The following is a 22,428-nucleotide window of genomic DNA, read 5'->3' as shown; positions in this document are numbered from 1 at the left end:
GAGAGAGGGAATGTGAGGCACGGAGGACAGAAAGAAACCAGACCGACAGGATGAAGTTGGGGGCTCTTTCTGGGACTCTCTTGAATAGCAGAGAGACGTCATTAAAAATTTGGCATCTGGTTCCCATCATCCGCAGCATTTGTCTGTGCAACATATAAAGCCATGGGAGAAGAGATCATGTCTGTGGTATGCGCTTCCTCTGCCGCACGTGGTTGTCACGTGAACATGACAATTCCACTGGGGGTCAGACAGGGGTGATGGTCACGAACAAACACCAAAGAAAATGGTAAAATCAAAGATAAAGGAGATCATTTCTAAGTCACACTAAGATTTATTTAACCTTTGGCCCTGGCAAACATGGCATTGGGGTTAGACTGGGGCTTCCAATTCTTGCACTAATCTATCTGTCCACTCGTCTCCACTTAAATCTCTTCTTTAAATGTGATGGGGATTTTTCTGGTTACCACCAATGGGCCATTTATTCTGTATTGAAATCTTGTTGTGAGGAAACAATTGAATATATTCTTGACCTTAAGTCTTGTGTAACAGAGATTCTTTGAAAAAAACAATGCCTTAAAAAAAAGGGGTCAAATGTGCTCGACTGCACTGAATAAAATCAGTTTGACAGCGGGGCCTTGAGAGAGCTGTTTTGCCAACCAACTTGGATTGCTTTAAATGTGTATAACAGTGATCTCATGGTGTGCCATGGTGGAGAAATGTAATACACACAAAATACAGCGTGAGCATAAATGAACACTTTGTGTTACGGGAACCAGTGAAAAGGAACCCCACCCATGCCTGGTTCCATCCTGCTCTTTCGTTCTTGCTTCTTTGCTGTAATCATTTGGCCATCGCCCATCTAAGGTCTCCCCTCCTCTCTCTCCTGCTGGACACAAAGGCAGGAAGGAAGCACGGACGACCAGAGAACAGAGAAGGGCTGCTAGACTGAGCAGGTCAGCCGAAGGAAGCAGTCAGTGGTTTTCCTTTAACCACAGCAGGGATGTGACCAAAGGAGCTTAGAGGGACTGACTATGGGTCATGTGTGTGATGTCTATTAATGTGGAAGGTGGATTTCCTTTATACTCACTTAAAAATCATCTTTATATTAATTAGCTAATGCTTAGGGATTTATTTAAAGCATTTACATTTTTGGGATGAAACTTTAAAGGAAACACACTCATGTATGTTCAATTACATCTACAACCAAGGTCAGCCGTGGCTGAACCTATGTCAACTTCCCCAGTCACACACCACCAAGCTCCTCCATGAAGTAAGAGTTTTCCACCTGAGGAGCTGACCTCTACTCCCAATGGTCAGAGACCTTATGTACAAGCTGTCGCATAAAAGATCTATCAATCACACGTGCTGCATAAGGAGGTGCGTGTATTTCCATTTGGCTCTCTCAATCTTCAGCTGCGGACATGCAGAAAGGCTAAGTGTGATCCATGATTATGTGTGCAGGCATGTACGGTTTGATGCGATCCAGACGCAGGCTGCGCTGCATATTGTTTGGACATGCAATAGACACACATTTCAATCCAATCCTGTTTCATGGTTCCACAATGGCTCTGGTCACATGTTACGGTGATTTAGTATGTGCTTGTGTGTGGGGTGGGGTGGGGGGGAGAACTTACTTTCTGTCTGTTTCTGGAGTGGACACCTCACTGCTGAAGCCTAATGATTCCTGAGGACAGAGAGAAGGAGGCAGGCGTCAGTTAGACTTTCTTGCCAAAGATTGTATAAAGCTGAATTAAAGAAGCTGAAGGCTTTTGTGCACACAGTGTCTCTGCTTACCTGGATCTCAGAACGGAGCTGCAGGGATGTGCTACTTGGATCCTGTTTCTCCTGAAAGAATGACAAGAGAGGGAGAAGAAAGAAGGTCAAATGTCAGTGTCAAGGGTCAGTCCCTTATTAACATTAACTGTGAGCAAAGAATAGAGACCAGAAAGGAAAAACAAGATCTGTATATGGAGAAGAAAGGACAGTCAACTAAAGAAAATCATGTTTAACAATGCCGTCATGTGGGAAAGACATTCTTTGGTCAGGTTCATGTAGACACACCTGCATCTCAGTGAAAACAAACACGAGCACGTGTGCGCACGCCAACAACCCAGCCATATACGACTCAACAAGTCAAGTCTTGCGACAGGTTCCCAAACCTGCAATACTTGTTCTGACTGTTATTGAATACCACTGGGCGGTGGTGCAGCCTCGTGAAGTCCTGGCTTTCCTAGCAGAACAAAATATCACAAAAGCACCGACGTAATTGGCTACATAAATTCCATGGTATGATTACAGTGATATTAGTGTGCACCTCCCTCCACACAAGGCAACACCTTCCGGGTTGCCTCAGCTTTAGAAAACAATATTCCATATTGGACTAAATAAAATGGCAGCACACATGGCTTATATGGAAACAATATACCCAGACTTTGGCCATGAATTTAAGGGATACATTACTCAAAAGAACGTCCTGTACAAAATCAATGGAAAATAGCACATTTTTTAACCTCTCTTCACTTGCAAAATGTTGCTAAGCTTCTCCAGCCCACAATGTCCATTAGGGCTGTTTACACAGCGCTGGTGCTTGCGTATGTCTAAAGCAGGTGTTCTCATCATGGCATAGCCAAATACAGATGTGCCTCAAACCAAATGCTTCTACAGACAGACACAGGCTGTACAATCACAACATGTCTGCATGTGATTATTTAAAGCCAACGAACGACCTTGAGGGATTGGTCGAGTGCATAGTTTCTCGGTTGTGTGTTCTTGTGTGCTTTTGAACTCTCATAGAGGAGATTACCTAACCCTCTGTACTCACACTCGTCCAATGCTAACACAGTATTGTACTGTGTTATATTAAGCACCACAGAAACATATGGGAGAGTTGCTGAAGGGTAGTGACCAGATGTCATCATAATTTATTTATTCATTTCTAGTGGTCATTTTCTTGCTCGTTGCACAACGGCACGTGTGGCTTTACTCTCCATGTGCCTTTAATCCTTCTGGCATGGGCTATGAGGGTAACCCAAGGATAACCAAGCCCCTGTTACCTGCTTCAGTTATGCTGAGATACCATAAGGAGGCAAAATTAGAGCACATTAACTGAAAAATACTTAATGCATACATGCGGCAGGCTTGACAATAGTACGAGTATGCAGACTATACATGGCATGGAAATAAGCTTACAGAGGTGGTTAATCAACAAGATGATTTAGTAAAAGTTGTATTAAGGATAGCTCTTTGTGATGACCTATTTGCTACCATATATTGTGGGCCATGTTTAAGGGAAGGGAAATGTCATGGTTTCGCTGATATTCATCAGGTCCCAATGAGAAGAGAAAATAAAACCTAAGACAAGTTCCTGTCTCTACTTTCTGTCTGACTTTTAATATTTTACCAAACAGGGCAGACTTATGGAAAATGGCTCATGATGCAGATGCTGATATGACTAGTTCTATTTTTGTACATGTGCAAAAGCTGCCTATCCTGTTCCTCTATGGGACTGCTAAACGTGAAAATTAACACAAAACTTTCCCTTGTAAACCCCTAAGTGTTATTACTCTCAGATGAGAACATTTCTCCCAAAGGTTGATCTTTTTTTGTCAAGGCTGAAGATTACTGGAATACCAATGCTTTCTGTCAAATCAGCTTACTGTTAAAGTTGCAGTAAATTTCCCCATCTTGTACAGAAAGGACAGAGTTTAGTCTTTCTGCTTGGCAGCCAAAGTAGCATTTTAACTGTTATCTTACAGTATGCAGTACAGTATTATTAGTATGCGTCGATAAAGGAGTTGACATCAGCCAAGTAGGTTAGGATAGTAGAAGCAGGTTGAGGGCTGCTAGGTGACTAGCTCCCTAAAACCATTAACTGATACTTTCCGCCGCTGCCACAAAGAAAGACTAATTGAATCTGGAGTTTCCCAAATGGTAATAGGAAATGAGTGGTTTCTGATAAATGTGCATCATTCTCTATCTCCACACCCATATATTAGATTGCAGGATAACAGTCACGGGAAACAGAATCTGGAACACTTCCTGCACTTGGGCCGTCATGCTTCCTAATCAGAGTGACCTGTAGTTTAACCTACTTTGACTGGGCTTTGGGCAAGGGGGAACAATCCTTCCATACCCTCACCCTCTGTGCATGAGTCAGTGAGAGGCTAATAGTTAAAGGACTTGGAGGTGACATGACCTCCTTTAAGAGCTCTTTAAGAGCCTGTAGGCTGCAGTTATTAAGAGCAGGAGGAAGTGCTGAGGTGGCTAAAAGCTTCAAAATTAGCCAAACCCTACACTTATCACAACAGTAATCACCTGAAGGCAGACAGTCAAGATGTTAGTGAGACAGTCTGGCTGGCTTCATCTTTAACGTTAACTTAAGCACTACAAGTCTTCCTTCCATTTGCCTTGTTTATCTATTTGTCTGTTACAGTGATCAAGCGGACAGAGACACGGGTCTGGACGTTTCTTCGGAAAGTAAATCAAGTAATGTCGGAAATGCTCTGAAACAACTTGTCCATCTCAGGGAGTATGGGGAATCCCATAAGTCAGAGAGCAGGTACCTGCCTAAGGTCATAAAAACCTCATCTACCAGACCTAAAGACGTACAGGCTTTGGTCTCATTGCATTGCCAGGCTGCACATAAGGGAAATCTGGGATGACTTTTTCTTACAGAGGGAGAGCTTATGTGAGACAAAGAAACAACACATGTATCCCTTAAACAAGCACATCTTTGGCAGCCCTCTCTGTTTAAACAACTGCATGGTGCAGAATAATGTGGGTGTATTGAGAAAAACCCACATAAAGAAGGAACAAGGTGTGTGCTCACATGCACATGTAGTCACAGATTTTTTTTCACAAAAGGTAGTGGCAGATTGGTTTTGCTATCAGATCCTCTTTGATGGCTTGAGCAGACTGCAGTGACAGAAAAGATATGCCAGTCTCGCCAATGGATAGGCACCGTGCTGACTGGTTCGTAAAGATTATTTTAAACACACCACACATGGATATACATAAAACATACACAAGCAGGCACAAACCCTGACAAGGCCACATCGTGTCACCACAGACATTAAACCTAGACAGATACCCAAACCACGGAGCACCTACACACACTCAACTCGCCTCCACTTCCACATACAGAGCTCCTAAGAGACGGAGACACAAAGCAGCTCTGTGTTCCCCCTGCTCCTCCTCAGCTTCCCTTTACTCCCCGTCTGTGCGTGCCATCTCCGACATGGAAGGAGGGGGTGGGAGGGCGAAACGATCTGCTAAAAAACAAACAAAACCTACATCCCGTTTGTCTTTAAATGCCGATCAGCACAGGACGTGGAGAGAAAATTAGCTCTCTCAGACTTGTGCATCGCTAACAAAGAAGCATAAGTGAACGGTGAAGACGGTGCCAACGTAACTGACACTAAATAGAATATCAAATAATGCAGCTTTGAGGGGGTATCTGTACGTGAGACTTGGATCTCACAACACACTCCCAGAGGGGGCATGCTATCCTTTACTTGAACTTTCCAGCATCAACTTGAGATACTGCCCTATTTACCCCGATTTGACACGTATGCGTGCAAATGTGCATGTGTTTTCCCTCCAGATGTCCACTGTGTTGTTTGTGCACAATTCACTCTGTGTGTGTGTGTGTGTGTGTGTGTGTGTGTGTGTGTGTGTGTGTGTGTGTGTGTGCAAATGAGATGTGAACGCAAAACCCTGATTGCTTAAGCATGGGTGAATTGAGTTAAAATAAAAGAGAAAACGGTAAGGGAGCATACGAGGAAAAGCTCCAGCTAATTAGGATCACTATGTCTGCAGACATGGAATCTAGCATCAAAAGCTTCTGTAAAGTGACTGTATCACATTGCTTTCCATCATTAACCCAGTAACTACATCTAAACTCTGCTTTGCTACAGCAGCACCAGACTCTGTTAATGAGAGGGAAAGGATAGGAACACAGATGAGTGTTAAATAGCAGCAGTTTAGTCCAAACATGACTGCAAAGCCCACCGAAGGCACAAGCTCCCCCAGTAGAGTTTCTGCCAACCTCAGAGGCAAAAGTAGCAGATTTGCGGCAAAACTAGAGGGACCAGGTGGCTTAGTGAAGGTGCGCCAACTGGCATGGTTGGGTAAATCTGGGTGGGCGGGTATGAGGTTGCTAGGTAGGACTGCACATGTGGAGGTACAGGCACCAACTGGCACGCCTGATGCAAGCCCAGAAAAATATGCCAACAGTGGGACCAGAATGGTGCGATGGAAGCCTGTAGAACTAGCGCATTTGGAAGATCTCACAGAAAGTTCAATACACACTAACATATTGCCATTTAAATCTCACGCACAAAAGCAGGAAATACATTTTCTCAGTAGGCAGTATACACCAGTCTGCAAAGCCACCTCTGAGCTGCTGCACACACTGTTACACCTCTATGCACTTCCTTTCCAGAAGGCTTCTGAAAGTGTGTGTGTGTGTGTGTGTGTGTGTGTGTGTGTGTGTGTGCGCGCGTGCATGTGCATACTTGCAGCACAGGCCTGCATGCTTTTAAAGTGCAGAGCATTCCTTAGCCATGAGGATCATCATTGTTTTGGTATTTCAAGACAAATACCAGAGTTATTACAAATTCCAATGACTCCAAGAGTCAGGAAGCCAAGGCTGAAATCATAAAATAAATTACAAATATACCACTTGCTTTCCACCAGGGTTATGGCAATAATGGAGCTATGCCAACATCATTTGAAAGTAATCTTATAGCAATAAAGGCTGCTGTTGAGTTGCTGTGTTTATAGGCAAAATACCTGTAGGTAGAAAGGACAAATAAGCAGCCACATTCACTACAGTTTGTCATTCTTCCACACTGTAGTTTTAACCCTGCTGAACTGACCCACTTTGATGATTGAACTTCACGCAGGCATTAGCACATTAACCACACTGTTCCTCACCTCATGACAAAATAAAACTCTGTACTAAACTAAAAGTCTGTACTTGAGTCTTGACCCCAACTGTCAAGCTACTAGAAAACTATTACAGAGCATTCCTGAGGCAAGCACATCAATCCGACACCAGCTGAAGCGTTTTTGTGTCAGTGTTTCAACTATGACGTCAACAGCGAGACCAACGACTGAAGGAGTTTGGCCAAAGCATCAAAAGGATTTTATCCTCAAGGCCTGCTTGTTTGTCCACAACTTTAAAATTACTCTAAAGGATATTACCAAGGATACTGTTGCAATCTCTCATTACGGTTTACAGCATGTAGAAATGTGTCAAAACGTTCGCCCCACAACCACAAATTCCAAAATGATACATCTTGATTTATATTTGATGTACATCATCCGTTCCATCGCTGTGGTTTGAGAGACATGCTAATATCTAGTTTGATGTTTTTCCCCATTGGCTATAAAAAGGATTATCCAACCAGTCTCTGCACGCCTGACTCTTGGAGCTTCTATGTCCATGTTTTGGAATGTTTTCACATCCAGTAGCAACTACAGTGTTATAGCAAAATAATGTCACAGACAATAAGATGTACAGATACACATACAGATGTAATAAATTGTCTTGTCTTCATACATTTATCTATAGATCAAATTTGAAAGGTTCACTTACTGAACTTCATGAAAGTGAAGAACTGAACGAAATATCCTGATTTTGAAGATACCATTTTTGATTAACACATAAATCACAGGCAGGGCAAAAGGAAATGGTGCTTCAGGGTGAGGCAACAATATTTATTCACTCCTTAAACCCATCTGTAAAAAAACAAGTAGCTTATCTTGAAAAAAGGAGCACTCTTAAGAGCAGGCATAAGAGTTAAAAAGGACAATAGAAAAACTACTTTTCTATGTTAATTGAAGTCTGGAAATCAAATAATACGCAAATTACAGCAATTATCCAAAACATAGGCCTGCTTAAAGGATGATCTGAAATGTATAGCTCTCTGCAGTGTATGTTGATTAGAGGAATTTCATATATGTAAATGATCTACTACTCTACTAATTTGTGGTTTTGGTTAAATATTGCAGATATAACAAATGCAAAACAATATAAAAATACCAGTAAATGCTCTGAATGTCATTTGAATCTTTACTTTCACCCTTTGGCCTGACCTTTCACTTGAAACAACACGTTTTGTTTAATTTGCCAAACTCTTTGCTCCCTTTCAATACTTTCTATCACTTCCACTAATGAGCCTGTGCACCACCAAATCAACATGTCAGTGAGAGCCATCCAAACTCGCATTGTCTATAGGAGCGCTGGGAAACTGTGCATGGAAGTACTAATCCATAGGTCACATTCCCAAAGGGGGATGTTTATTCAACCCCTTGTGTCCCCACTACTCATAAAACTAACATGAAGATGAAGAGGAACAACTCAGCAGAGACCAGGCAGGAAGTGGGTACATCGATAGTCATCTTTGAGAGAGCCTTTATCATCAGCTCCTAATAGCATTTTACCACAACAGACAGCCGTCACTTTGTTAAGTGAGAGGCCCCTCAAGAGCTGGCAGTCAGACACGCTGTGCAAACAACAAGTGAAAACAAACACAAATGTGAAACTCCACACATTTTTGTAAAAATGTTAGTGTTGCAAGAACATTTCTCAAAAAGGAGCCAAAACCCCCAAACAGAAACCAAAAGGTTCCCATTTTAAAAAAAGAAAGAAAAAAGACAAGGTTTTGGAGAACAGAAACAGTGAATAAGAGAACTACTTCTTTCTCTTTGGTGTGACCACGCTGACCATAGTTAAACTAGACACTGGGGGCTTTTTATTTATTATTTTATAAAAGCAAATTGCCAAATGTATTGTCAGCAGCAAAATTCACATATATAGACTTAACCTTAGACTCCTCTCTTATGGCACCATGCCTCCTGGTCCAGCACCTCCTTTATCTCGACTTCTGCCTCCTTTTGTAGTCGGAGTGTGAAGACCAGGACACGTCAAAGCTAAGGTGACCTTTGCCCCTTAATTTGGAGTGACTTAGTAACCTCCTGGGTCCCAAAAGGTTTTTGAGAGAGATGTGAAATGATTAGAGGTAACCGTCAAAAATAGAACAGAACCGACCTACAAATTTGGAGTTGTAAAAAGAACAAAGACAATGACTGGAGAGGGAGTGGGTCTTGTGGAGACATGATTGCATCACCCACCATCCTGTACCCTTTACAAGTGACAGGTCTTTCCCTAAAAGGGCAAGTCCCTCAGGAGTGCAACTTGCTAAATGTCTCCCCATTAACGTGGCTCTTGGACATTTTGACCTTCTCTAACCATCTGCTATTGGTCCTGAGGGAGGCGGCACAAAGTTGGCTTGAAGCCACTGATTTCTGGGTACACACGCAAAATACAAGAGTTATTTGCTACTTTCTTTCTAACTGGGTGTGGCTGTCCGTTCGGCCAGCATTATTCTCACTTCATCTTTCGTGCTCTGCTCGTCTTTCTCCTCGTCTCCTCTTGTTTATTACTTTCACAATGCAGTCCACTTTTTTATTCTCGTTTTACAGAGCCTTTCAATCTATGAAGGTATCAAGCCCAGTGGAAAAATATTGCCTAAGAGAAAGAATTTTGTCTCAACCTACTTTTACCCTCAGTGTAGAAATGGCCGCTCTAGTCTTGAATATTCCCCAAACCTAATTTTAGAAGGACTGAACTGAAATGCAAGGCAAAGTTCAATCCATATTCAGTATCGTGGGATGATACTGCACTTTAAAGAGCTCTCAATAAGGTGTTGCCTGACCTATAGTCTTTCCTTTATGTTTTTTCTCTTCCCTTCTCCTATATTTTGGTGCCAAACTTTGCAGAGTGGCGGGACAGCTGCAGGGCTTACATTCTCCACTCCTTCTCTTCATTCCCCTCATCCTCCTCCCTTCGTCTTCCTCTGTTCACATCCTTATCCTCCTCCTGTCCTGGGCTTCAGGCTCAGGGCCCAGTCCGCTCTTTTCCGCTCTTCTTACAACCGTGCTGCAAAATCTGCCCTGATTGCTTCCTCTTCCCCTGTTTTATCTCCTCAGGATGAAACCTTCCCAAAATATAAAATGTCCAGAGGTAATCCATATTAATGTGAAACTCACTCACATTTTAAACTGAAGAAGTCTCTCGAAGGAGAGACAAAACGTCTTCGAAGCACCTTTTAACCAAGTCCGGTTACCTTTGAGTTTAACCCTTTCTGGATAACTAGGACCTGGATGACTGAGAACCTTCACAGACATCACACGACGGCCACACAGAGCGAACACTTAACCTATGATCAAAATGCATCTACGTATCCACAGCTATGATTATTTATGCTTTCCAATTCCTCTCATGAAAGCTGTGAGAAGAGGATGTCTGCCTGCAGTCATTAAAGGAAGAGCACAATAAACCAGCTATCCATCCTAGTCATACCTGTCAACCCAACCAAACCCACATGGCTGCCTTTAAGCAGAAGATGTCTCCTATTGAACAGGAAAACCAGTAATCACAGACAAAAATATATGAGCAGAGACTATTTGGACAGGAGCTAAAATAAGAAAAGCTGAGGTAACATGATATCATTGGAGCAAAGGGAGAATTGAATCATCAATTTGTCAGGCAGCGCTATTATGTTTGTGACATTGAACTGCCCCATTTTATTTAAGCTGAACATTTTTCTTTCAAGCTGATCTATGCTGTAGAGAAGCACCTGGTCCAAGTCAGAAAAAGTGGCTACTTTTCATATTTATTTGTTTTAGAAATTGAGCAGCAATAGCATTTTCTAAGGGTTCAAACCTATTAAATTCACCATGAATAAGTCATAGAGCAATTATGAAGTTAGCATAACACACAACTCTTGTATTTGTCAACCTGTGGTAGTGTGCTGCACAGAGTGAGGCCCTCTGTAGCAGCACTAGCAGCATTCCTTCATACATTTGTGTGCAGCTTGGTAACCAAAGGGGTGCCCCACTACCCTACATCCTTGTGAAAAGGACCCCCCCTATATGGACCCCCAGAACACCACTGCATTCACATCCAGAAAAGGCATACTGCCTTTGGGGAAAGTCTTAAACCTTTGCACACATTTGTGTTCCGATGCCATTGTTCCTTGCCAGGTTGTTGGCTAAGAAATTACACTGTGTAACGCTATGAGACTACTCCAAAAGCGGAATTTTTAGGGTCATTATTAAAGGATTTGCAAAGAAAATTATAATTTGTCCAACGCAATTTAGAAGCATGCAAACTGGGTAGAGAGTGAGAAATGTTGCAGCTGACAGCTGTTTTTGCTCAAACCATTTTTTTTTTTTTTTACGTGTGTGTATGAGTTTGCATTTACCATGTCAAGCTCTTGGGAGACTCGTCTTTTGCGTAGCTCCTCCATGCGGTCACTGACGTCACTGAAGCAGGTATTGTAGTACTCAGAATACTCCTGGGCAAGGTCATCTATGTTGCCCAGAGAACCATCCTGCAAAGACAAAGAGAGGGAATAGTTTAGCCTGGGAACTACGGCATCCCAAGAAAGAAAAGCTGATAATCTAATTCTAAGGGAGAAACTAAATTTATTTGCAAATTTAGATAATTTGTTATTTGGTGAATCACTTAAAAACATCACATACATACAAAAGAAAAACTAACCGTAAATGCTATTATTCACTCTTTCATGCAGCTTATATCACTTTTCAACATCCCACCAGTGCTTCAGGTAGGGCTGGGCGATATGGAGAAAATCAAATATCACGATATTTTTAACCAAATACCTTGATATCGATACCGCAATGACATTGTAGTGTTGACTATTGTGACTATTATAATGACTAAGTGGGTAAAGGCAAATAATAGAACAGTTACAACAGTCTGGTAAGCTCAGAAAATGACATCATTTTACTGTAATGCAGCCTTTAAAACCAGGAAAATACACTTATGCCATATTACGATATCCAAAATCTACGACGATATCTAGTCTCATATTACGGTCAGTACACTGTGACAAGCACATCCGCCTCCATCCTTCACAGCACAGCTTTATTAAACCGCTGTCACATACACTTACAATTAGTGGCGTATAAAAGGTACCTCTAGGTATGCATTTGGGTAAAGGTGGCATGGCTTGAGGGTGGCACAGGTATAGAAACATAATCACTCATCAGCACATATGTACAGAGGCATTTGTTGTTCCCATATCTACAGACATATTCCATACAAACATAAAAAAAAAAAAAAAATACCACTCAATAAAAGGTCTGTATATTATCGAGGCTCATATCAAGGATGGCCTTTACCTACTCAGACATTTACTGAACTCAACACAAACACATGCTTCCGGTTAGCTGTAGTTTAGATCATCAAAGTTCCTGTCTTTGTATAGAAGACGTGTGTAGGATTGAGGGAGGAAGCTGTGCTCTAAACAGTGAAGACATTACCTCACAGAATACTTTTTGGATAGAGTGTGGCCTCTGAGTTAGGTCTAAACTTGGGTTCTATGAAAACCAGTCAGCGAATATAAACTGTCAACCCAAGGGGCCTGAATCATAAAGCTTGATCATGAAGTTAGCTAGGGTCAGTCCGCGTTTCAGGTTTGGAATATAGACATAAAAAAACAAATGACCTCCATCATACCAGAAGCATTCTGAGAAATTAATTTATTCCTTGAATTAAGCCCTTAAGAAGAGGCATCTCTTTTGTACAATGTATGAGAGAAGAGCGATACTCAACTCTTGCTTTGGTAAAAATGTAGGCCATTCTGGCAGTGATGGCAAACTGTTGAATATTCATCAGTGTTGATCTAATCTGTGCCAGGCAGACAGCTAGCATTGAGTCACTGTGCAGGGTCCGAACAGTCTCTCTTAGTCTCTGTCTTTCTCAACCGGACTCCCTATCTGGGTGCCAGGCCACAAATGAATGGATCCCTGTGAGTGGCTGACACACACACACACACACACACACACATTAGCATTCACACACATGCAGGCAGGAGATTTCAAAAACATTGGACCAAAACAAACTGAGGCTGACCAATCATATACAGCACAGCTCATTAAATGGAGTTATAAAAGAGCACTTAATGATTGTGCACTGAACACAATATCACAAAAAAAAACACATGTTCTGTCTCAAAAGTCCAGTTTGGCTGGCTGTCATCTGTCCTCCCACTCTCATAACTTGAGAAATTCTGTTTCTGGTCGGACATATGGTTCGAGATGTCTGAGATTCCCGTTGGGAGCACTCCCCGAGCAGACACATGCTTTCCCCTTCATTCCTCACATTGACTGAAAGCACGCTCTCATTACAAAACTCCAAGATGTTTTAATCACCATACACATGCCATGATTGCGCTGATCTATTCGCCACATCCGGAAGATAAGAATGAACCCTGTCCTGAGATTACACCAACTCTTGATTGACAGAGGGCATTTCTAGTTGGTTTTAGTTAGTTAGGTCATAGCAGCATAATTACTTATTCAAGCTTTGTTATATTTCTGGCCCCACTCCCATGGGAACACTGAATGTAAACCGGCTATGGACAGGTAAAGCTGCACGTGCTTTGCTGTTCTCAGATTGATGTGCATCTGTGTGTGCGTAGACAACTGGGATTCCTCCAATTCTCCAGTGGCATGAGCTCATGGGGGTCCAACACAGCAGACTCTGTACCCCACCTCCACTACTACCTTGTAATAAACTGCATATGCTCAGTTTTATATATCCACGATTAGACAGCACATGAAAACAAGTGTAGTGAGTGAAAAAATGCCTTTGGGAGAATCACAGCAGAGAAAATGAGGGAACGAGTAAAGAATGGAAAACCAACTATTTTCTTGGGTTGTTTGACAGTGCGTGTGTCAGCAGAAGAGCGAGAGTTTAGTCCACATTTTAAAGATAATCTGTCAACGTGGGAGTTTAGGTGGAAGAGCATGGAGGGATCTGACAGTGGTCCACACATCCAGTTTGGAAATGTGGGCAGGGGGTTGGAGTGGAGGCTGGACAAGAGATGATTTGTGGGATACTGACTAGGGCAGCTGTGGGGTGAGAGGGGGATAAAACATCTGGAGTTTGAGAAGAAAAATATCTGCATCTATAAGAGAGAGTCTAAGGATGAATATCAAATCCGCTATAGCTTATCTGACCTGGAAAGCATATGGGTGCCTTAAAACAATGCTCACTCTAAAAATATCCTTTTTTTAAATTTAGAATTGTATTAACTACAATATTAAACACATCTAGTTTCATGGAGGTATGTTTGAAATGTAGGCCAATACTAGCTGATGTAACTTCTTCTCCGCCCTGGATGCGAGGGAGGCCAACTCCCAGTTGACTGGAACAATAGCAACAATAGGCATACAAAAAAAACACCCAAGCAAAAATGTGTGAGTGACTTTGCGTGTATTTACAGTAAAGAGTGTGCGTGTGTCATTTACTGCTCAAACCTGCTTGATCGAGATTGCTACTCCTAATGTGCAGCTGAAATTTGTCAGACAAAACTGTGAACAAAACTGTGATGCATGTCACTTCTGTTCCAAGACTGCGCAACTCAAAGCAAAGAAAAGGTTCTGAGAAATGTTCTGGGACACTGCTGTAGAAGACACTTGTTTGTGTAAAAGCCGTAATAACTGTGAGTTAGTGGCAGCAAAATACAAATTACTGGTATTGCACCACAGTGGATAAATATTTCAGCAATGTGTGACAGGATTGCTACTGAGCCATAACCAAGTGATTTACACAATATTCATTCAACATTGCATTGGAGGAATGAATTAACATCCATGCCAGAATTCCAAGATATGAATACGATTCCTCTCGTCTCTCATGGAAAACAAATAAAATATTCTCAGCTTTAGTATTGGAATATAAATACATATGCTCACAAAAGGCAGCATGATTGCAAACAGCATGAAGACTCAGTAGTCTCTGCTAAATTAATCAATTAGCCACGGCATTCCTGGCATTTTCACTACCACAGAAGGTTGTCTCTTCAGACTTTCCTTATGTCAGTAAAAAGCAGCATCAGTTTAAGAAAAGAGGCAATCCTGTGTACTGTGTTAAAACCTACATCTAATGTTTCCACACTATAGCTACAATTATAGTTGTATAGATTATACCATCTGTGAACTACTGGGCCAGCATTCACACACATGGAGGTTATGTTTCACAAAATCAATATTTTGAGTAAGGAAACAAGCTGTTCTTTCTTATATTCTAAATATACAGATTGCCAACAATGAGCAGTCCCCAGCTGAAGTGACAATTTCTTCAGGACAGAGCATCTGAATGGCAATCCACTAAAGCAATCTTTTGCAAAGTTATTAAAAAATTCCACAGCCAGCATGCAGAGCACTGATAACTTAGGCCTCCTTGCGTGCTTAGGAATCACTGCCAAGTCGCACAGCTAATCTCACAATCAAGTCACACTCAATTCAAGTGTTCCACATCATGTTAGATGTTGCAAAGTCTCTCAAAGAAAGTGCTTGTTTATTATAACCAGAGAGAAAGACATGCCAAAAGGCTAAAAGCCATTAGCCCTGGGCCTAACATGTTTGTTCTGGTCTATCCTTTGGGCTCACATTCCTTAATGGGTTGAATGGTAGTTGTACATGGTATTAACCATTGTTACAGGGCTGGCCTGGTGACTACCCATTCTCTTGAGGAAAGAATAATGACAACAGTTTACAATAGGGCCACGCATCTGATGTAACGTCAGTGGTATGATCACTTTCACTTGCTACGCAACCTCAGCACAGGTGCGGCAGGTTTAAATTGCCACACACTGTCTTGTATTGTGTTGCATTCTACTAAAGTTTCATAAAAAAAATGAACCAATAGAATTGTCCGCATTCACCCTAAGTCATGGATACACCAGCTTAAACCCAACCCGTGCAAGAGATCGCCTGTCCAACACAGTCCCAGTCCCCACACAACTCATCATAAAAGCAATAGTAAGTAATCCATCCTTTTCTCCACCCAGCCCTCTATCCACCCAGTTCCCCCAGCTCCTTCAACTGAAACGATTTGACCACCCCCATTTTTCTCTGGACTAGTACAGTAGTGTCCCTGAACTGCCAACCAAATCATAAAAAACAGACAAGAAAAAGAACGATAAGCAAAGTGTGATATGAGAAATGTGGAAAAAGAAAAGTGAAGACAGGTGGATGAAACTACAGGAGTTCTGCAAAATGTTGGATGTAGTGTAGTGTCGGATTCCACAAAACATAGAGCCAGTAGAAGTCTGACCAAAAGATGTAGTGTCGGCCATGGGAGCCAAAGGGGGAAGACTGTCGAGGAAGGTGAGGCCAGGGGACAAAGCCCACCTCCTTTTAGAGGGCTTCCTGAGGATATCCGTGGCTTGAGCAGAACAGTGCTCTGCCATCCCAACAGAGGAAACCTGCCAGATCTCTGTGTGACCTCAATAATGACACCCGTCAGGGAGGGGAAGCAAAGTAGGAGTGAGCCGAGTTGGACTCGGCAACAATAGACAAAATAAGGCTATGTTAGAACATTACTGGCAGAGATATAAAGTGGCCTAGCTAACCATGGTTTGGCAGAAAAGGACTGGAGCATATGCTGCCACTCCGTATGAAGTGCTATGTGGGAGGAAGCACATAGAGATCACCTCATCTAACCATGTTTCCCAGACACAATCAATATTCATGTCTCCAGAGAAGATTTTTTTTTAAATGCTTTCCATTTATTAAATAAAGAACTACACAACACGTTCAAGCCGGGGAGCAAAAGTTCGCTTTCCAAACAAAGTACTTTCACCCCAGAAATGTGTGTTCCTTGGAAGTGTTTTAATCCAAACCACAATCTTTTTCCTAAACTTAACAAGCCCCCTATTCTCGGGTAACTTAACTACCAACTGCCGCTGATATGACGGAGCTCTGTAGCCAGCGTCAAGGCTTTGAGTTCTTCCGCTTCTCCAGTAGCCATGACCGTGTCTATCAACTACTTTTAACATGCTCCGTTCACATGAACATACAACTGATTTTGACATGCCCCGTTCATGTGAACAGAAAACTGTGTTGCCTGTATCTTTTCACGGCAACCCTCCATAGAGATTTATCAGCCTAAGTAACAGTGACAGTAAAAATTAATTTCACACTATTATTATGGTTAAATTTTGTAATCAATCTGCAGTTTACATGCATTATGAATCGTGAGTGTTGAGCTGTACGGACCAAGGATCAACTATGGTCCCTTACACAAATAGTAATAATGATATCTGTGTAAGCGGTCCAAGTTTGTTATCAAATTGACTAGGAAGGAGCTCAATTAGAAACATTGTAGAAACACAGAAGTCATTCCAGATAAAACTGAACCGCACAGACTCGTAGAACATTTGCTAAAGGCGAAGCAATGGAATGGAACTGGAATGTATTATTACAGAGATCTTAAAGTCTGTACAGATGTATACCTCAAAACACATCATGCCAATACAGAAAACTCATAAGTTGTGGCTTATTTAACATTCAATAAGGAAAGTTCAGGTCTGAGGAAAAACCATCACATCTCCAGAAGTGGGGTGGAACTAGAAGCAAATCCCTATTCAGACATCTATAAATCCCACCACTTAGAGCTATAGGCTAGCTCCTGTGCCATTCCATCATAAACTGCCTTTGAGTCTTAATTAGCTCTAGCTATTTACTTGGCTTCAACCACAAATAAATGACTGGCTTACTTAGGTATTCTTATTAAACACATTCCACAACAGGCTGCTGTGTATTATGGTTAACCTCAAAGACAAGGCCCCCTCAGAAAAAGACTGAAGACCGGAATGCCCGAAACTCATTTGAAGGTGCAAATGTGGATGACATTATGTGGACAAGCTCTTTGACACTGGCTGTTTCAATGCTTATTTGCACTTGAGTGTTAAGAGCAGTTCTTTAGTTTGCTGAAACATACAGTAATCCCTGAAAGACAGGAGTATAGTAAGCATGTTGACCAGATCTTTATCAGGGTGGATGTCTATCTGTACAAGTATGTAGTCCTGTTCTCCAAGATCCAAGACCAAACACATTTGCAACAGTGATTTAAAGTTGAATCAACATGCTTGGGGCAATCCCAAATTTTAAAAGGGCATTCCCATATACAGTACATGTAGGCTCCCAAGCCAAACAAAAGCCATTGAAAGTCAAAGAGCAGTGGTTATATATAGCAAATCCATTTTACTTTGAGGAGGTAGATGGTGTTCATTGTGCTCAGGATCCCATGTGCTTAAAGGTAGGAGCCTGAACACTCACTCACTAACTGAACACAGTTAGGGATTAAGGTCATTATATAAAAGGGCAATTTAGAAGACTTCTATTTGTGACTCATTGACTCTCATTGATAAACAAATAAGATACATTTTTAAAGCAGTGAAAAATATCATCTTGTATACTTATGCACAAGCTCATGAATACTGCAGATAAATGACAATGTTTTACTGGAAACCATTATATTTACATAAATTACACCTGCAAGCTGCCATCAACTCAAGCAACTCATCATCACCAAAAGTCCATTCACTTTGGGAGAAAAACAATCAACATAAAATCGTGCATTATCATGATTGTTTAGCAGTTAGTTCTAGTATGACAAACTGACCTGCTGAACTTTTGAAAGATGCTGTCAGCAGCCAAGAAGACCGATCAAGTTCCATACTGTCACACTTCTAATCTTTCCAGTATAGTTTTCTAGAAAAATATGATAGTCATAGCTATCCAAGCCTTTCCAAGACTCAAGGCATACACATGTAAAGCAATACAGTACGTGGAATAAGATTCCAACAAAAGCTGAACGTCAGTGATTTTGAAATAATATGAGTGTGCTATGTCTGCTGGCGAGATGGCGGATGACTTTAAACTTAACTTCAGATGAGTGCTGCAGGATGTCTATTGGCAGTATAGCTAGCTACTTAAAATAATGTTAACATTAGTTCATGACCTCCAACCATGATGTTAGCAAAGAAAAGGATGCATTTATTAATATGTTGAGAACAAAAGAGTTCAAAAAGCTTGTTTCTATTATGTATATGTGTTTCAGCTCAATGAGAAAAACATTATAGATGAGCCCAGCCTTGCAGACATTTGCCTCAAGAGCAATAAATCTGGATAAATTGCCTGGGTCTCCCACCCGGTGTCAGAGGGCAGGAGAGCCTACCCCTCTCACACACACACACACACACACACACCAAATTAACACCTCTGTCTTTAACAGAGTGGAAGTGATTGCAACACATTTGGTCAGCAGATCAATCAGACCCCATGGCCTGTGAAATCAAGTCTGCTTTGGCAGCCAAACAAAAGAGTGTTGTTACAATCTCTAAAGTCCCCAGCATTTAAGGCACAAACATGTAAGGTACAGTAAATCAGACTATCCCTGGAGTGGGATAATGCAGTTCACAAAGAAAACAGGGCATTTAGAATATCTTATGATCAAGTAGGGGGGCTGAAACACTGTGGGAAATCAGCCTTAACTTACAACATTAATATGCAAATTAGTCAAATGTTATGTTTCCCTGATAGCCACAGCATCTAGTGATCTCAGAGACCTTGACGTTAACTTCAGGAGGCCAAAGCATCTCTAATAATGAGCATTTCTAGTTGTATGTTTGGCACTGTTATCATCCAGTCTACAATACAGACAACACATCTCAGCGACAAAATCATGTTTAACTTGGAGAAAAATAGCAGCAAAGCTTTAACTGAGCTCAATTGAGACGCATATTCCTAACGCGCTATATACATGTCCAAAGAAAGCCTCTAAAACCCGAATAATACCGGAATAACCCACGTCTTAATAGGAATATCCAACCGATATATGCTGTTTACATGACATGTATAAAATTCGGAATATTGTCATATTGGGAAACGTGTGTGCATGTAAACGTACTGCATGTAGCTGTACACCAAATGCTCAAAAGCCACAGAGAACATGGCAGCAAACAAAACACAGTACAAAGGTTTAAATCCGTAACATACCATTATCTCACACGATTCCTGTTTGCATTGAGATCCGACCGACTCAACAGTATGAATTCGTCCTTAGCAGCGTCCAACTAATGCACCTGAATGAATCCCAGACCACATGTAGAATGCTGGTGCATTTGAAACTCGGGCCTACTCGCACTGCGCTGCTGAGAGTTGTTTTGATGCGTGATTAGCATGCACCGACCAGTTGGATACACACTCGCTCATTCGGCAAATCAGTGTCAACTTTGAGGACGAGGGTGAAAACTCTCAGTTAGTTGTGAGTCTATGATGTCAGTCTATGATCCTGTCACCCCTCCCCCAAAACAACTTACCAGCATCCCCATAACGTCCGTCCACAGTTGGGAAAAACTGTCGGACGCAGCAGCGTTGTCCGCCCGGGGCTCATCGGAAGGCTCATCGAAAGGCGCACCAGTCCCCTGATCACCTTCCATAATTTTAGAATATTTTGTTCAGTCAGACCAGTTTAGTGCAAAAGCTTGAATCCAAGCCCACAGGCAGGGGCCTGACCACCAGCTGTAACGAGATGTGGGTGCCAAGGCTGGCTGCTCCTAGAGAAAGTTGCCCTTGACGCACCGGTCAAATGCTCCAACATTGCTTGGCACGATCCGAAGTTTAATGCGTAAACTGCCTCCTGACATATTCACGAAACTCCCACAACAACTCGTGCGTCGAATGTCAAGTAATATATATATATATATATATTTATATATATATTTAAAAACTCAAACGTGAAGAAAGGTGGCCTCGTGTTGTGTCGAACCCACAACAGGTCACTCGTCTGAAAACTTCCTTGCGGGGTGTTCCCTGCTCCACAGTCCGCACTGCACGGATCCGTGCCCGGCCATAAACTAAACCCCACACCGCGGGAGATGTCGTCCAAGTGGGCTAGAAGTTTCCAAAAAGTTAATTGAATCCCTCGACGAGTGACAGAAAACTGTCTAAAATAGTAGAGCGAGCACACATAAGTTTATTTCCATTAAAGACTTCGAGTGAGAGAACGCCCGGAGCACAGAGCAAATCCTCCAAACACTGCGCCTCCCCCCTCTCTTCACCCGCCGTCTCTCTCTCCCTCACACACTCCTCCCAACAAAACATCACAGCAGAAGAAAAACACTTGTCCCGTGTCAGAAGCAATGGCCAGGAATTAACTCAAGGAATCATTAATATTCCAATAATAACTCATATGAGAAGTTATTCATATCGTGAATTAAATAATTGTTTGAGTAATATCATTTGACCAGTGACACGTTTTGTTTAACCCTGAACACCATACTTATATGAATTTCCAAATGTCTGCTGTACTCAGTGCTGACCAAATCTTACTCAATCGTGATTTTGATGTCCCTATTGCCTTCTATATACGTTTTAAACGATGAGTTTATAGTTTTCCTGAGATCAGTATATGCTTTTAAAGCGATTACAGGAGTACATCTCATTTAAGGTTGTTGTTTTTTAACAGCCCAGAAAAGTTTTTATCTCATGCTGACAGAGCTTTCCACCAATACCTCCCTCCAGCCAGAGTTGAATAGGGACTGTGAACAAAGCACATTCTCCACACAATTGTGTGAAAAACAAAAAAAGCGCATGGGAAAAATGTTTTTAAGGGGGTGATACATACTGTGTCCTACGCCTGGCATTAATCTGGATAAAATGCTGAACAATAACAACAAAAAAACGTGAAACATTGACTGTAACTACTTAATTTGTTTTAAAGAATGCCACATACACATATCACAAAAAAATGCTATACAATGTAACAGCAATGTCCTCTGTGCTGCAGATCTTATTCAAATACATAAGATAAAAAGAAACACGTTATGTACAAGCATGAAATTGCACAGCTATCCTATCTGATCAGCCGTTTGTTACGCTCCGCCAGCAGGCCACTCTATTGTAATGAAGAAGTCCTGAGCCTGTCTCTGATTCTCCCTGTAGTTGGTCAGAAGCACATTTTCTCAGAGCTGCAACAGCTGCCAGGTCTTGTGATAGATGCCAGAAGGATGAGAGAGAGAGAGAGAGAGAGAGAGAGAGAGAGAGAGAGAGAGAGACAGAGAGTAAGATTAAACATTTTAAATTCAGCTCTACACTCAGCTCTCCCTTCCCCGTGGTTCCAAGCCAATTGAAAATGCTGCTTCACCTGCTGTTTACCAGATCGGCCTACAGCACCACATGCAATAAGAACATGCATTTAAAGTAACATAACCCAAAAAGGAAATAGAAGAGACCAGGAAAAACTTTTACCACACATTCCTTTCTGTAACCATGTAAAAAGGTGATCAGTTACACAATAATCCCCAAAGCTACAGTTTCACCTGTAGTGCAAGGAGAAATGTAATAGGCGGCCTGTTGTGGATTATGCAGGGTGCAAAAGGCTCCCACACATTTCACTGACGTCTTTTATTTAAATTAGTATTATAAATATATTTATGCTTAAAACAAGACTCTCGGCTACTTTGTAATTAGGTACAGCAGTGTTTTGAGCTAACTGCTCACAACAGCATCCTAACAATCTTACAATGATAATGTTGA

General features: G+C 41.7%; 1 protein-coding gene across 9 annotated transcripts in view; it reads right to left on the bottom strand.

Moving 5' to 3' along the window:
- The window catches only part of sash1a (SAM and SH3 domain containing 1a), a 166,337-nt gene that overhangs the window by 31,152 nt on the left and 112,757 nt on the right, over positions 1 to 22,428 (bottom strand). For 5 of the 9 annotated variants that reach the window (XM_078274112.1, XM_078274113.1, XM_078274114.1 and 2 more), the window contains exons 2-4: positions 11,274 to 11,402; positions 1,795 to 1,845; positions 1,635 to 1,684 (exon numbers count right to left, since the gene is read on the bottom strand). In XM_078274112.1, coding sequence (XP_078130238.1) covers positions 1,635 to 1,684; positions 1,795 to 1,845; positions 11,274 to 11,402 — 230 coding nt within the window. Of the gene's footprint in view, positions 1 to 1,634; positions 1,685 to 1,794; positions 1,846 to 11,273; positions 11,403 to 19,887; positions 20,174 to 20,210; positions 20,607 to 22,428 lie in introns of those variants that run through there. The other 4 variants (XM_078274116.1, XM_078274117.1, XM_078274118.1 and 1 more) reach the window with 2 other exon arrangements.

The sequence above is a fragment of the Sander vitreus genome, chromosome 18 (assembly GCF_031162955.1).
Source record: "Sander vitreus isolate 19-12246 chromosome 18, sanVit1, whole genome shotgun sequence".
Classification (NCBI taxonomy): domain Eukaryota; kingdom Metazoa; phylum Chordata; class Actinopteri; order Perciformes; family Percidae; genus Sander; species Sander vitreus.
This window is presented reverse-complemented; position numbering and strand designations above follow the sequence as displayed.